Below are 14784 nucleotides of genomic sequence, written 5' to 3'. Positions count from 1 at the left end.
GTTCAAGGCCAACTTGGGCTATATGGAACTGTCAAAAACAACAAACAAACAAAACCAACCAATAATCTTGGAGCACAGTGTGTGCTTAATTCTGAGCTGAGTTTTATAAATAGTTTGATTTAATCCTCCAGACAGCCTTTACTATTTAATACTTCCATCACACCCATTTACTGGTCAGGCAAGTGAAGGAACATAGCCCCAGGAAATGCATCTAACAAGTTTGACCTGGTATTAAGGTTTCTGGCTCTGTGAAAATCATTTCCAGTCTTGTCCCCAGAGTTCCAGGGGCCTTGCATTCCAGGCACACTACATATATACCTCATTTTCTCTTGACAGACCCGCTTCACGTTCCATCTTCTGGGTTGGGGTTTGCCAACTCCAGTGCATCTACCTTCAGCTCCCCGGCCTAAAAAAGTCCCCAGCCTGCTGCTGTCTGAACCCAGGCCTCTGCCCATGCACTGTTCACAGCCTTCTTGAGGCAGGGGCAGGAGTGCTCACAGCTAGACTGTGTGTGTGTGTGTGTGTGTGTGTGTGTGTGTGTGTGTGTGTGTTTGTGTGAGAGAGAGAGAGACAGAGAGACAAAGAGGCAGAGGCAGAGAGAGAGATCCTCCAGTGGATGCTCCATTGCATCTTTGGAGACCTAGAGGAGCCTGGAAAGAGACCTCGAGCAAAGCAAAGGAGAAGGAACAAGGAACTGAATGGCATAAGCTGGGTTTGGCTGGTGAAGTGAAAAGACAGATGAGCACTAACCATCACCCACCCAGTCAGGTGACAGCTCCTTTGCCCCTCCTGGCCTGGAGGGCTTCAGGCCGGAGGGGGGATGAGACTGCCGGGCAAGGGTTCTCAAGCTCCTGCTCCACGATGGCCGGCGTGCAGGCGTGTTCCCTCACTCCGAAGCTTTTTCACGTAGTTAGCCATCCTCCACCCTCATCCTGACACTGGGAACCACTGTGGTCTCCAGAGGCGGAACCAGGCACCTATTGTGCCTTCAATAGGTGATGGAGTCAGGACCAAACTCTAGGCTTCCTAGTAGAGTCAAATGGAGCTCCACAGGTTCCCTATCCAGAAAACTAAGTGGGGTGAAAGGATTTTAACACCAGTCTCCATCCCTTACCAACACACACACACACACACACACACACACACACACTGCATTTTTTTTCTCTCTCTTACCAGGCTGGTACAGAAGGCAAAAGGGGTTGAGTAGGATGGTGCTTGCTTTGGGTGGAGGTGACCAGGCCCCTCAGGCATTACTTGGAACTTGTAGATTGGGTAGTTAGGTGGAATACTGCCACCCTCTGGTTGAGCTCAACTTTGGGGCTGCCAACAATGGGAAATGTAGTGGTGAAACAAAGGCGGTCCTTCTGAAGCTGATGGCCCAGCAGGCAAGGCAAGGGACATTCACTGAGCACTTTATACCAGGATATACACAAAGTTTTACAAAGACATCTTAGTTATTCCTCTGTATGACCCAATGAGATAGACATTACTTCGGCTTATAGATGACAGCATGTGGGAGGCCACATACAAGTAACCAGAAAAAAAAAAAAAAAATGAGAAATGAGATGACTCACCACGGGGGTGGGGGGTAATAGCAAAGGCACAGAGGTGGGCAGCTTAGATTCCTTTGAAGAAAGTAGTATAAAGTTGAAACTGCCCAAAGTGAAGACAGAATTTTGTCAGACTGGGGGTGGGGCAGGAAGGCATGGGTGAGATGGAACAGCAGGGGTAAAGCTCTGAACTCCAGGGGACCTGGGACCTTTGGGATCTGTAAACTGGGAAAGGAAAGGTAAATGGAGAGTGAGGAAGCCCTCAGTAGGTAAGTCCTTAACAGAACTCTGGTCTTTATTAGGGGGAGGAAAGGTGAAATGAAGTTAATAATGATTTTAAGCAAGGAAGAGTCATGGTTAAATCTGCTTTATTTGTTTGTTTTAGGTTGGTCTTGATCTTAGTTTCTACTTCCCAGTGTTGGGATTATGGGTGTGTGCCACCATAGCCAACTAGAACAGCTTTTTTAAATGTCACAGTTGTAAAGAGCTCAAGGAAGAGTACAGTTTTCTTGGTAGTTTGACTACTGAAGCAGACCAGGCTGGTTACTGTGGAGAAGTCAGATGTGGGCTGGCCTGGAGCTCTCTATGTAGACCAGGCTGATCTTGAATTTGCAGAGATCCTCTGCCTCTGGAGTGCTGGGATTAAAGGCTTGCACCATCACAATGCCTGGCTCACTGTTTCTAGTATGCTTTATCTAGCCAGTATTTTGTTAGTTTGCTAGTAGCCATTCCTCTTTGATTAGTAAATTTAGCAAGGGAGGGACGCCAAGACAGAGAAATAACAAAAGAAAAGTAGAAAGATTGAGAGTACATTAACAGATCAAGGATGAATAGTTCCTTGATATTCGGTTGTTGTGTAAAGTGCATTTCTGATATTTGGTTCAGATCTTTAAAAGTTCCAAAGCTCTGTACCATCACAAGGCCAGATTTTAAGTGCATTTATTAAACGGGATTATAACACTTCATTTTATATTTGTTTGTTTCTTTGAGCTGTCTCCCCATTCATACTGGAGAGACCACATGATCTGTATTTGTCTGATTCCTACCAGACTGCTTCCTATGAAGTTAGCATACTTACTGTGCATCAAATAAAAAAGTCTAAGTGAATGCGTGAATGAATGAAGGGATAATTATAGCTCAGAAAATATGGTTAAAATGATTGCTACTCTGTCTCCTGGAATTCTTCCTATTCTACTGTGAGACCCAAAACTATTCAGTTATTAGTTTCCAAGAGCCCTATTTGCCGTCCAGGGGAAAAAAGGAGGCAAGAATAATATGCAATTAGTCAACAGGTCATTAGAATAATTGCAGGATAGGGAGCCGGAGCAGAGGACGGGGAACCCACACCTACCACAAAACACCCCCTACCCCCGCAAAACACTCCACGATGCTGCCACCCGAACTGTGCCCTTATTCAAAATGGCCTCTTTCAGCGTCTCCCAAATGTAACGCGCATGGTCACCTCCATTTTTTTTTTTTTTTTTGCGTCCGTCCCCCTAGCCCTGACGCATGCGTAGTGGTGAGGCTGAGGCTCTCTGTGATTGGCTGGTGCGCGATTTTGAACCGGATCTGGCGGCGCGGTTCTACACTGCCGTTAGTGAGGCGCGCCGCGAGCCGACAGCAGCCCTTCTGGGGCGCGGCGGCAGGAGAGTGAGCGCCTCGTTCTGTCCGGATTGCGTGAGCGCGGGACCGGGAGCCTCGGTAAGCCGGTCCGAGGCCGCGAGCGGACGGCGGGGACAGGGCCTGCTCTTGGCGTGGCGTTTTGGGCCAAGTCAGGGGCGTCCTTTTGAGGCGTGGCCGGAGGGGTGGGGGTGTGGTTCCCCCGAGGTGGTCTTCGCTTCAGTGTCTGCTAGTGGCTGGGTGGAGCGCCCCTCTACCTTTTCGGAGGAACAGGGTTATCCGAGGGAAAAAAGCCCTGGTGTTCGAGGGGCTGTCTCCCTCGAAGTTAACTAGAGCAACCCGAATTGTGGAGAATTGGAACGTTGCAAATTCGGAACCTTGACTGTCTCGGGTTATCGTTAGCTCCCCCCACTTTAATAGTAATTAATTGCCCAACGTTGTTGCTGACCTACCATCTTGTGACTAATGTGTGAAACTCTTTGGTGTGTAGTAACATGTATTGAAAGCTAAGACTGTTTACATGGTAGCATCAGAAACCTGCTTGATGAGCCCACCAAAGTATTTTAAGCGTTCCTTGTTTTGTGTTCTTATCTATAAAAACTTGATGAGGCTGGTTATATCAGAACGTGGTATTTGGGTAACTTGGATTCATGTTCTCGGGCCAGGATCACTTATATTTGGCTCCAGAAGGAGAGGCTGACTGCAGGCAGTACTTCCTCCAGTAGTGTGTAGGAGGGTCATTGAAGTCACACTAACTTTGAAAGTCTGTCACTACTAAGTAAACTGTACCCTGTGTGAGTATGTGTGATGGTGTCTTGGCTGGTCTTTCGTAGCCAAGGATAACTTTGCATTTCTGATCCTCCTCCCTCTGGAGTACTGGGATAACTGGCATTACAGGATAACTTTGGAAATTACAAGTGTGGTCCACCATTCCCAGGATTTGCTGTGCTAAGAACAGAAGCCAGGGGCTCACACATGCTAGACAGGCATGATATCAGTCAGCCAGTACAACTGTACACATAAGTCCAAATGAGATTGTTTTCTACTTACATTGAACAAAAATGTGTTGATGATAAAGCTGGTGTCCATATCAAGCCAGTGGGTTGCAGTAAAGCAGGGGAATCTGCTGTACTAGATTCTAATTAGGCTTAGTGATGATCTTGGCTTTTGGGTTGGTGAAAGGTGGTATTCCTTTTTTTTTTTTTTCTTTAAGATGGTTTTTCTGTGTAGCTCTGGCTGTCCTGGAACTCACTCTGGAGACCACACTGGCCTCAAACTTAGAGATCTGCTTCCTGGGCCCCTTGTTTGCCAGGAGTAAAGGCATGTGCCACCACACTAGTTTCAAAGGTTGTGGGTGTTTTCATTCATACCCAAATTTCATCTGACGTCACAAGGAGGTGGTTGGTGAGTCAGTGGAGCTAAAGATCACCTTAGATAATTGGGCTCCAGGCTTGAGATGCTCTGTCTAATGCTCCACAAATACAGGGTTCTATTCAGCCTAATAAAATTGTTAACATTGGCTTTCCCCCAATCTGGGAAATTTCTGTTGACAGTCTATGTTGTCCCAGCTGGCTTCCAAGAAGGATTCTCCTGCTTCAGCCACCAAAGTAGCTGGGCTTATAGAGGCATGTGCCATCATGTTCTATTACTCTTTTTTTTTTTTTTTAAAGAAAATATTAGCAATATTTATCAAGATCTATTTAAGGCCTTTTAAAAAATATTTATCTATGTGCATTGGTGTTTTTCCTGCATATATATTTGTGTGAGGATGCATGATCCCCTGGAACTGGGGTTACAGACAGCTGTGAGCTTCCATGTGGGTGCTGGGAATTGAACCCAGGTCCACTGGAAGACCATCCAGTGCTCTTAACCCCTGGGCCTTCTCTCCAGCCCCGGTTTAAGGCTTTTATACCATGATACATTAATTAAAAACCTGTTTCAAAGAAATGAAGGAGAATACTGGTCAAGGGGAAGGAGGGTCACTCATTCAATGAGTGTCAAATTATCTTCTAAGTATCAGGCTGTTTTCCAGACATCAGTGGTTCCTCAACAAACAAAACAGACAAAAGTCTTTGCTTTCCAGACAGTAAACTAAGTAAATATATTAGATGGAGACAACTGCTTTGGAGCAAAATAAAGCTGGCATTTCTGAAAAGTTGCAATTTTAAATAGGGTGGTTGGCAGAGACATCACTGAGAAGTGAAGATTCCTGAGTATGTGTGTGGTGGGGGAGGGTTGGGGTGGAGGTGGGGTATGATGGACAGGGCACACCATGCTAGAGATTGCAAACAGAGGGTAACTGAAAAGCTATCAATTATCTAAATCCAAAGGGAATGACAAAACATAGTAGCCCATCAACTCTTTAGTGCTTAATTGAAACAAAGTGCTAATAATGAAAACAAAATTGTGTGATCTGATCCTTGCAGTTAGTTCTGATATTGTATGAGAGACAAAAGGTGTAGTTTGGGTGCTGAGATTTTTCTTTCACTGTTTAAAAGGTGTCAACCACCCCCCCAACATATATTATCGGTGAGGCAGTGGTTTTATGTCTGCCTGAGTGTTAGATAACGACGTTGATTGAGATCACTAGGGAAAGGCTTTGGAGATTGGTGAGATTTACTCTAGGCTTGAAGACCCGGAAGACCTAGAGCAGGAAACAGGATGCCAGTTCGCTGAACTTAAAACATCACAATTCAGTTTTCCCTTCCCTCATTTTATTCTCCACTCATGTGAGCCTAGGACATTCTGTTTACTCTTTCTACAATTGATTCACTCAGAGGAACAGCTGGTCTCACAGTAGTATTTCTTCTGCCAGTTGGATGGAACCTCTGATACAGAGCAGAAGCTGGACATTTAGGGAAATGAATTGTTCTGGAGTGCTGTTGAATGAGAGCATCTAATGTTGAACTTATTTTTGGGAGTGCTTTTCCTTGGCAGTAGGAAACCTACATTGTTAATTTCTTAGGAATCTCCAGAACAGCAATGTGTATAATGTTTTTCATTAAAACACTTTGTTGAAAAAAAAAAAAAAAACAAAAAGCACAAACAAAAACCCCAAGCAATCTGCTATTGCTTTGTCTTATATGATATAACACTGATCTATAGTTTTCTTAATAATGTTCTTTGTAGAACAGGTATAAATGCTTTCCCCAGGATACCCTGTAGTAAGACCTGTAATAGTCTGTTTTTCTTAAAAACTGTCTGTCTCTTTGCTGGGTGATTGAAATTAAATTGGGGCCTCAAAGCAATAACAGCAAGCTGAGACTCTTTTCTCCTTGTATTGCCAAATTGCTCCCTTAGGGATACTCACAGATAGGGACTGTAACACAGTGACTCTCCACCTCTGGGGCTCCCCATCAATAACAGCTGGGATTCCGGGCTCCTTTTTGTTGAAAGTGCTCTGTAAACTGATTTCCTTGCTCCACACAGGAGCCTTTGCCTCTGCCTTGGGAAGTGACAGCTGCTTTACAGCTGAGTACCATGCTCCACAACAGGACTGTTGCTGTTTCCTTTCACGTTTGTGTGTCTCCTAGCCATGAAGCTAAATAATAAAGGGGGAGGAAATAGACAGGAGGACGGAAATGTGGCCCAGAAGGAAAATTAAAACCATTCTCAGTTGACACTGAGGAGGATGAGTAAGCTTTAGCTTACAATTTGGCTGAGGTATTGAGAGTTAGTAGTGATGCAGAGAGATATTTTTGTCATTTATAAATAATTCCTGAGAGTCACTTCTGTATAATGTTAGAATATAAGATCCCCCAGCATATAATGAGGAGTATATTTTGCTAGAACCAGTTTTAACTCTCAAAGCAAACCTGCATTAGAGAGGGGAAAAAAAAAAAAAAAAAAAAAAAAAAAAAAAAAAAAGAATTTATTCAGAAGTGACAGTCTCATCGAGAATATCTTGTTTGACCCATTCAGAAGCTTGTTGTCATTTTTGGACTGGATTCTAGCTGACGTCTGTGTTTACACACACACACACATGGCTCTGCTTTGTGTGACTGCTGTGATTTGCAGGTGTCTGAGGAAATCTGCAGCATATATGGTAGATACTTTCATAGCATTTCAGTGTGTTAGGGTGGGAAAAGAATAGACACTGGACTCAACACGTGCATTTCAGTGCACACTCAGCATTTAGTCATTTCAGGTTGTGGGTCTAAGTTGTCTATAAAATGGCAGCTTAGTTAATTAGATTCATATGAAGAAGAAAATGTGAAATGTCAAGTTTAGTACTCAATTCACAGCAAAGGCATATTTAAAAAATAGTCTATGCTCCTGAATTTAGTGGAGCCTCATGTGGAGACAGTCTAGACTACTTTGGGGGGATTATTGGAGTTGTGAGTTAGAGCTGTCTAGCTGGAGTAGAGGGGTTTGGTAAATTCAGAGAATGTGAAGGATTAGGAAGACCTCTAGGCAGAGTAGCTCAAGTTTTATAATATCACCACTTGGGAGGCTGAAGTAGGATTGCAGTGGGTTCAAAGCCAGCCTGGGCAGACTCAAATAGCCCTTTCCTCAAAACAGAATACTAAAAACCACAGTCAACTAGCTTCTAACCCTTACTTTTTACTCCTTGGAGTATACACAGAAACCAGAGTAATCATGAACTAAAGAGGCTTGAGAAAAAAATAAGGATTCTTTTTATTCCTGCTGCTGTCACAAAGTACCTTAAACATGGTTAATTTATGAGGAGTAGACATTTTGTGGATGTTTTCACAAAGGGACCAAATCAACCTCTAGTGGTGTTCCTCAGGAGCTGTCCACCTTGGGTGTTTTGCTTTGTTTGTTTGAGATAGGGTCTTACATGTATCCCAGGCTGGCCTTAACTCTTAGATCTGACTGCTTCTGCCTCTGCTTCTACCTCCCTAGTTCTGGGACTAAGTGATAGAATGAATGAAAACTGTGCATCATCATACCTGGCTCAGTGTTTTGTTTTTTGTACAGGTTCTCAGTGAGACCTGGGGTGGGGTGAGCTTTGAGGGTCCTGTAGCTTTCTCTTTGCTAAGATTCTAAATGCACATCACCTGCTCAGCTCAGAATTTGTTTCTCTTTATAGTCTCATCCCCCCCACCCCCGTGTGTGTGGGTATGGGCGTGGGTGTGTGGGCGCACCCGCATGCGTGGGAGAATTTCTTGTGTGCCATGGCATGCTTGTTTTTAACATCATCACATTTGTCTGCAGGATTGAACTGGGGTTGTTAAGCTTGTGCAGAAGGGTCCTTGTCCTCTGAGCCACCTTGGTGGCCTGTACACAGCTTTTATATGGGTGCTGGGGACTAGACCCAGGTCCTCAGCTTATACAGCAAGTGTTTTACGGGTGGAGCTGCCTCTTTAATCCCCAGACAGTTTTTTATTGGGGTTTAGAAAGTCCAAGGTGAAAGTGTCCTGAGAATTCTTGGTAAGAATCTTCTTTGTTTCCTTGATGATGCCTGGAGCTTGTGGCTATCCTGCCTTTATCTCTAGTGCTGAACTTGCAGCACAAACCTCATGCCTGCTTGGAAATACAATTTTTGCTTGGTGTGGTGGTGCACATCTTTAATTCCATAGGCAGGCAGATCTCTGGGTTTCTGGCTAGGTCTCAAAAACAAGAAACCCTCTTTCTTGTTTCATGTTCGGAACCGCAGGGTATACAATGCTGAGATAGGAGAGAGATCAATGTCTGTGACATAGCTGCTGACTAGTGGCCTCCATTTTTACTGGGAGCCAGAGGACTTCATCCTTTGAATCGATCCTACATGTTCTTCCCTGCTTCTGTTCTGTAGCACCCGTGTGTAGATCTCTCCGTGATGTCCACAGGCTTTTCCTGCTGGCCATATTGCCACGCTACTTTGTTCTACTTTGGAGGAAGATGTTAGTAATAAGTCAGTTACTCTGGTTGCTTAGCAGCTTGCCATGGTTAGTTGCCTGGATCCAGATATACTGTCATTTCAAGAGCATGGTTTCCAGCCCTGTTAAGGTTGGAATTGGTAGAATTTGTATTTTATTGCTATTATAGCAGTTTTGTGACTACAAATGAATATATCTGTACTGTTTAATAGAATTATTTTTTAGTTTTTTGAGACAGGGTTTCCCTATTTAGTTTTATAGACCAGGCTGGCCTGGAACTCACAGAGATCCGCCTGCCTCTGCCTCCCAGTGCTGGGACTAAAGGTGTGTGCTTCCCCACCTGGCTTAGAAAATATTTTTATGCTCATTATGCTCATACATTCCTTTTTATTCCCTTTTTTTTTTTTTTGTAGGTTTTGTTTCTTCTTTTCTTTTTCCATTTCTTACTGTCATAGTTTATGGTACAACCTTACAAGTATTTGGAAAATCATTAACAACTCAAAATAGAGTTCTGAAGTTTTTATTTAGATACATAGAGTGGCTATCTGGACAGAGGATCAGGGGTGAGAGGAACATGAAAATCCTCTAAACTGTTTTTAAGAATATTTTATTTTCAAGTGACATTTAACTATTTTCTTCCTTTAATAATTTTTGTCATGTTTAGTAAATGTCTTTCTTGATGACTAAATGAAGAACTTATTTTTGTAATCCATTCCTTGTTGAACAGAGCAGCCTGGAAGCTGGCCTGTGTTTTTAATGTGATATTAGCAGGTCTTTAGGAGGTAATACAAAGCCTGAAATTCCCTGTACAGAGCACACTAAGAAATGGTTTTTCCTTTGCCCTTGTCACTGTGAAGGTGGTACATTGTCTCTCTGATGCCAGAGTGGTATAACATAATCTCTGCCTGTACTTAGTATAAATTTATTAGACACAGTCCCTGCACGCATTCCAGCAGAGAACCCCACACTACAGAAATAATTCTTATGCTGCTGAGCTGGCAGTTTCCCACTTAATCACTGTGTGATGTCACCTGTGCCATTGGTGGGAAATGTGCTGACTATGTCCTGCCTTTTAAGAGATAGTTGTGACAGGATGTTAGCTAAAAGTGAGATCAAAAATAAACATTTCAAGTTATGTTATAGGTTTTCAAAGTCTGAAAGATTAAGGTAGCTAAAAAAAAATGTTTAGTTAAATTTGAGGAGCCTCATTTTGTTTGTGGTTGGTAGTGCGTAATTTATAGTCCACTGACATCCTCATTCCTACTGAAGGCAGTTAGCACTGGCATCATTGAAAGGAGTGGGGATTGGCATAGAAGTAAACAGAGAAGGTGTATGTCGTCAGTGGTTTCCAGTGGTTTTCTAGTTCGTAAGTGAGTATTAGATATTGCATCTTTGGTCTTGGCACATGCTTGTAATCCCAGCATTTGGAATGCTGAGGCAGGAAGATTGTGAGTTCAAGGCCAGCTTGACCTACTATTAAGCCCTCATCTCAAAAAAAAAAAAAAAAAAAGAACCAAAACCAAAAAAAAAAAAACCCAAAACAAGCAGCTAGTGGTGGTGCATGCCTTTAATCCATCACAGGTGAATCTGTTGGAACAGAGAGAGAGAGAGAGAGAGAGAGAGAGAGAGAGAGAGAGAGAGAGAGAAGCAAAAAATAAGACAAAAACACTAACTTTTTAAAACATAAAGTTATGGTCACAGAATCGTTGGCTTAAGATTTTTGAAATGGGCCGGGCGGTGGTAGTGCACACCTTTAGTCCCAGCACTCAGGAGGCAGAGGCAGGCGGATCTCTGTGAGTTGGAGGTCAGCCTGTCCTACAAGAGCTAGTTCCTGGACAGCCTTCAAAGCCACAGAGAAACCCTGTCTTGAAAAACCTAAACCAACCAAACAAACAAACAAAAGATTCTTGAAATGGGAGCCTTGTAGTAGCACACACCTTTAATCCCAGCACTTGGGAGGCAGAGGCAGGCAGATCTCTGTGAGTTCAAAGGCTAGCCTGGTTTACAGAGTGAGTTCCAGGACAGCCAGTGCTATGCAGAGAAATCCTGTTTTGAAAAACAAAATAAACACAAGATTCTTGAAATAGTGGCTGAAAATAGGAGAGTCCAGATGTTGGTCACTGATGGATTTATTAGATTGTTACTGACTCTTTTGTAAGGGAGAGAAGGCAGCTTCCCTAATGCATATTTGATTTCTTGACAGAAGATGGATACTACAGTGGTGAATCTGTGGACTCTGTTTGAGCAGCTTGTGCGCCGGCTGGAGATTATCAATGAAGGAAATGAGAGCAGTAAGTCATTCTGAGCTGGTCTGCAGAGAATGGGGGGTGGGGATGGATGAAATAAAAAGAAACCATCAGATGTCAGCTTTCCGTTTTTATTATAATGCTGAAATGTGTTGGATCTGAAAGTGGGTGTTCTTTCAGGCTCCCTAAAAAGACAATGATGGGTACTGCTGGCCCAAGTGTACTGAGCACTCATTCCAAAGGACCATTAAAATTTATTCTCTATTACTCTTAAAAAAAAAAAAAAAATCCTGTGTATGTGGGTGCCCACGGAGACCAGACAAGCCTCTGGAGTGGCAGTTACTGGTGTGACCTGTCTGACACGGTGCTGGAGACTCGCTCAGGCCTTCCCTACCAGTGAGCCGTTCATCGTGTTTTTAAGTGAACTTTACCCAACTAGCTTGCTTGCTTACCAAGGGTCTCTTTCCATAGAGTGGTGGGTGTTGATGATCAATTTCTTATTTATTCCATGAACTGGGAAAAATCTGGATTTCCATGCATGTGCTTTTTTGTTTTTCTTATTTAAGAGGATGGGTCTCATATTGTAGCCCAGATAGTTGAAGTCACAGCAATTCTCTTGTCTCAGATTCCTGACTACAAACACAGAGCTATTTCATGCAACACTGTTGTTCATGCTCCGGGATAAGCTGGCCTCCAGCTCACTAAGTTGCTCAGGCTTGCCTAAAGCTCTGTTCTTCCTGCCACAACTCCCCAAGTTCTGGTGGTCTTGGAACTTACCATGTAGACCAGGCAGGCCTTGAACTTACAGAGATCTGCCTGCCTCTACCTTTAGTTCCCAAGTGCTAGGACTAAAGATGTGTGCTACCACACCTAGCTGACTAGGTTTCTTTTGAATATATTGATATGCCAAGTTGGAAGTTTAGTTGAGATTAAAATTGCTTATATGTTGTATATTTCTGTACATGGTTTAAATTTGTATAGGAAAAATGCCCTCACTACCTAAAAATCTGCTGGGTTTACATGAGTGTGGTTTAGTTTCATTGGTAAACAGGGTTTGACTAGCAAAGGTACACCCTGGAATCTTCCTATACACTGTTGATGGAGGCTGATGCTTGAAGATAGTTTGAGGTTAGCTCAGGAATTGTGCTCATTGTAGAGCAGTCTTCACCAGAAGCAGGCGATGGAAATGAATGCTACCAGGGTGATTTGGTTTGAGGTGCTTCATGCTGCTTGGTGATTCTGTCATCTTTGCAGACATTTGAACAGAGTCCCCCATTCTGCTTCCAGGGACTTTCCAAGAGCTAGTGTGACCATTTCTGCTTTTATACTGGAGTATTTACTTCCCTTCAGGGCATTATTAAACAGCAAAAGCAACTGGTTCTTTACTTTCTGATCAATATTTGTATGTATAATTATCACTGAATGGAATTACAGACCTTAGATATCTGTAATATTAATCTACATCTACTAGAGCATTCTAGCTATTGTACCTGAATTTGCTGTTTAACTCTACCTCAGCAATGTAACTGTAAAGGAGGCTGGTTTTTGTTTTATGTGACTGTCCTGGTTTGTGACAGCTGCCCCAAAGGTATCCCTGTTTTGATTGCCTTCTGTTCAGGAGCTTTCAACGTTGGTGACATCTGGAGACAGGTGACTAATAAACTACATACTCCATAGCAGAAGCCCTGGTTAAGCCAAAGTATGTCGCCTATTGAATCAGGAGTTGCTTCTCACTAAACTCTCATCCAGATTGACCAAACAGGGTTTGTTCCTGATCATTTTCAGCTCAATTTGACCATAGTCCAGCAAGACTTTATATTTAGGATGAAGCTAACTATAGACCTGTTTATTTGAACAATTGTATTTTTGCTGCTTGAATTGTTGAAGTTTTTACCTGTCCTCAGTTGAATTCATCCAGGTTGTGAGGGACTTCGAGGATTTCCGGAAGAAGTGTCAAAGAACTAACCAGGAACTGGAGAAATTTAAAGATCTGTTGTTGAAAGCAGAGACCGGGCGTAGTGCTCTGGACGTTAAGCTGAAGCATGCACGTAATCAAGTAGATGTAGAGATCAAACGGAGACAGCGAGCTGAAGCTGAATGTGCAAAACTGGTGTGTATTGCTTTTCATGTTAGACTGTGATGGACTAGGGAGACATAATTGGATAATTTACCAAATATACCCAGTTTTCCCTCTACATAAACAACTGAAAATCATTTGACGTCTTACCTGTGATTGGAGATGAAACTGAAGCCTGTGACCTCTGTTTTTTTAGTTTGAAATGAATATTTATCTTCTCCTTCAGACTTGAAAGTGTTTTTTACTAGACAGATTTCAAATGAGAGTGAAAACAAAATGGCCAGGGATGTACTGTGCAGTTGGTAAATGCTTGCCTGGCATACACAATGTCCTGGGTTCCAGCACTCCAAAAAGTTCTTTTTAGGAATTAAAATGAGGAGAATGATAATAAAACTAGAATTCTTATCTATCACAATTTGCTATTCCATAGGGGTGGGTATCTTTTGAGACAGGGTTCTACTGTATAATCCCTGATGGCCTGAAACTCAGGAATGATCCTTCTGCCTCTGCTCCCTAAACACTGGGTTTAGAGGTGTATGCTTCTGTGTTCAGCCTGTATTGTTTAGTATAAATGCCAAGAATGTTGTTCTCCTTTTATGAGTTGGTTGCACTGGCCTGCTGTCATCGATACAGGCAAGGTAGCGCTAAGACTTCATCAGGGCTCTCTAACTTAGGGTAAAGGCTAGATGTATTTAGTGAGTTGAATAGTGTCACTGGCAGCATTGTTATTTTGATGGGACAGGATAGCTCTTGGTGCAAAGGAGAGCTTTACTTGAGGGGCAAATGTATTTTAAGTCAGTGTTCGATGCCTCAGTAAGCACAAATTGTCTGTATTGCAGCTTTGTCTATTTTAATGTATTTTGTTCTATCATTTAGAAAAACATGACTGCTTTGATCCATAAAAGAAGCCAATAATTGCTCTAATTAAAAACATTTTTGCTATGTGAAATCTATTTTGGAACTCTTATTCTATATCGCTCTCCTTTTGGATTAGCAGTTTAATCTAAAAATCTCATAGAAGAGCCTCCTTAGTCTGTGAGTTTATTTTACTCGTCAGAAATCAGCCACAGCCTGGGCTTCATGTGAATTAATATTCTGTTGTTGTAATGCCTTCCTGAAGGCCCATTTGCATAATGTTGTATTTTAATGTCTTCTGTCTATCCCATAAATGTGAGGTGAAGCTTTCTTCCCTAGCTAGTTACGATATTTTACTCTGCTTTGGTCTGTAGGAACAACAGATTCAGCTGATTCGAGATATACTCATGTGTGACACATCTGGCAGCATTCAGCTAAGTGAGGAACAAAAATCAGCTCTAGCTTTTCTCAACCGAGGCCGAACATCCAGTGGCAACCCTGGGAACAATAGGTGGGAACTGCATTTGTTGTCATCTGATCACAAGCAGCACAGCTGTTAGAAGTCCGGTTATCTGACCTCTTAAGTGTGCTGAACAAAGCAGAAGAGCCTTAAG

At 42.8% G+C, this 14784-nt stretch overlaps 1 protein-coding gene across 1 annotated transcript in view; it reads left to right on the top strand.

The window, feature by feature from the left end:
• Positions 1-3088: 3088 nt before the first annotated feature.
• Positions 3089-14784, top strand: part of Racgap1 (Rac GTPase activating protein 1) — a 29159-nt gene continuing 17463 nt past the window's right edge. Inside the window, exons 1-4 of the mRNA XM_051189883.1 lie at positions 3089-3251; positions 11196-11283; positions 13143-13348; positions 14545-14681. Coding sequence (XP_051045840.1) covers positions 11199-11283; positions 13143-13348; positions 14545-14681 — 428 coding nt within the window. The 5' untranslated portion in view covers positions 3089-3251; positions 11196-11198. The remainder of the gene's footprint in view (positions 3252-11195; positions 11284-13142; positions 13349-14544; positions 14682-14784) is intronic.

This window comes from Phodopus roborovskii, unplaced genomic scaffold (genome assembly GCF_943737965.1).
Source record: "Phodopus roborovskii unplaced genomic scaffold, PHOROB, whole genome shotgun sequence".
In the NCBI taxonomy this organism is placed as follows: Eukaryota; Metazoa; Chordata; class Mammalia; order Rodentia; family Cricetidae; genus Phodopus; species Phodopus roborovskii.
The sequence above is the reverse complement of the archived record's forward strand: the minus strand, read 5'-3'. Positions and strand labels throughout refer to the sequence as shown.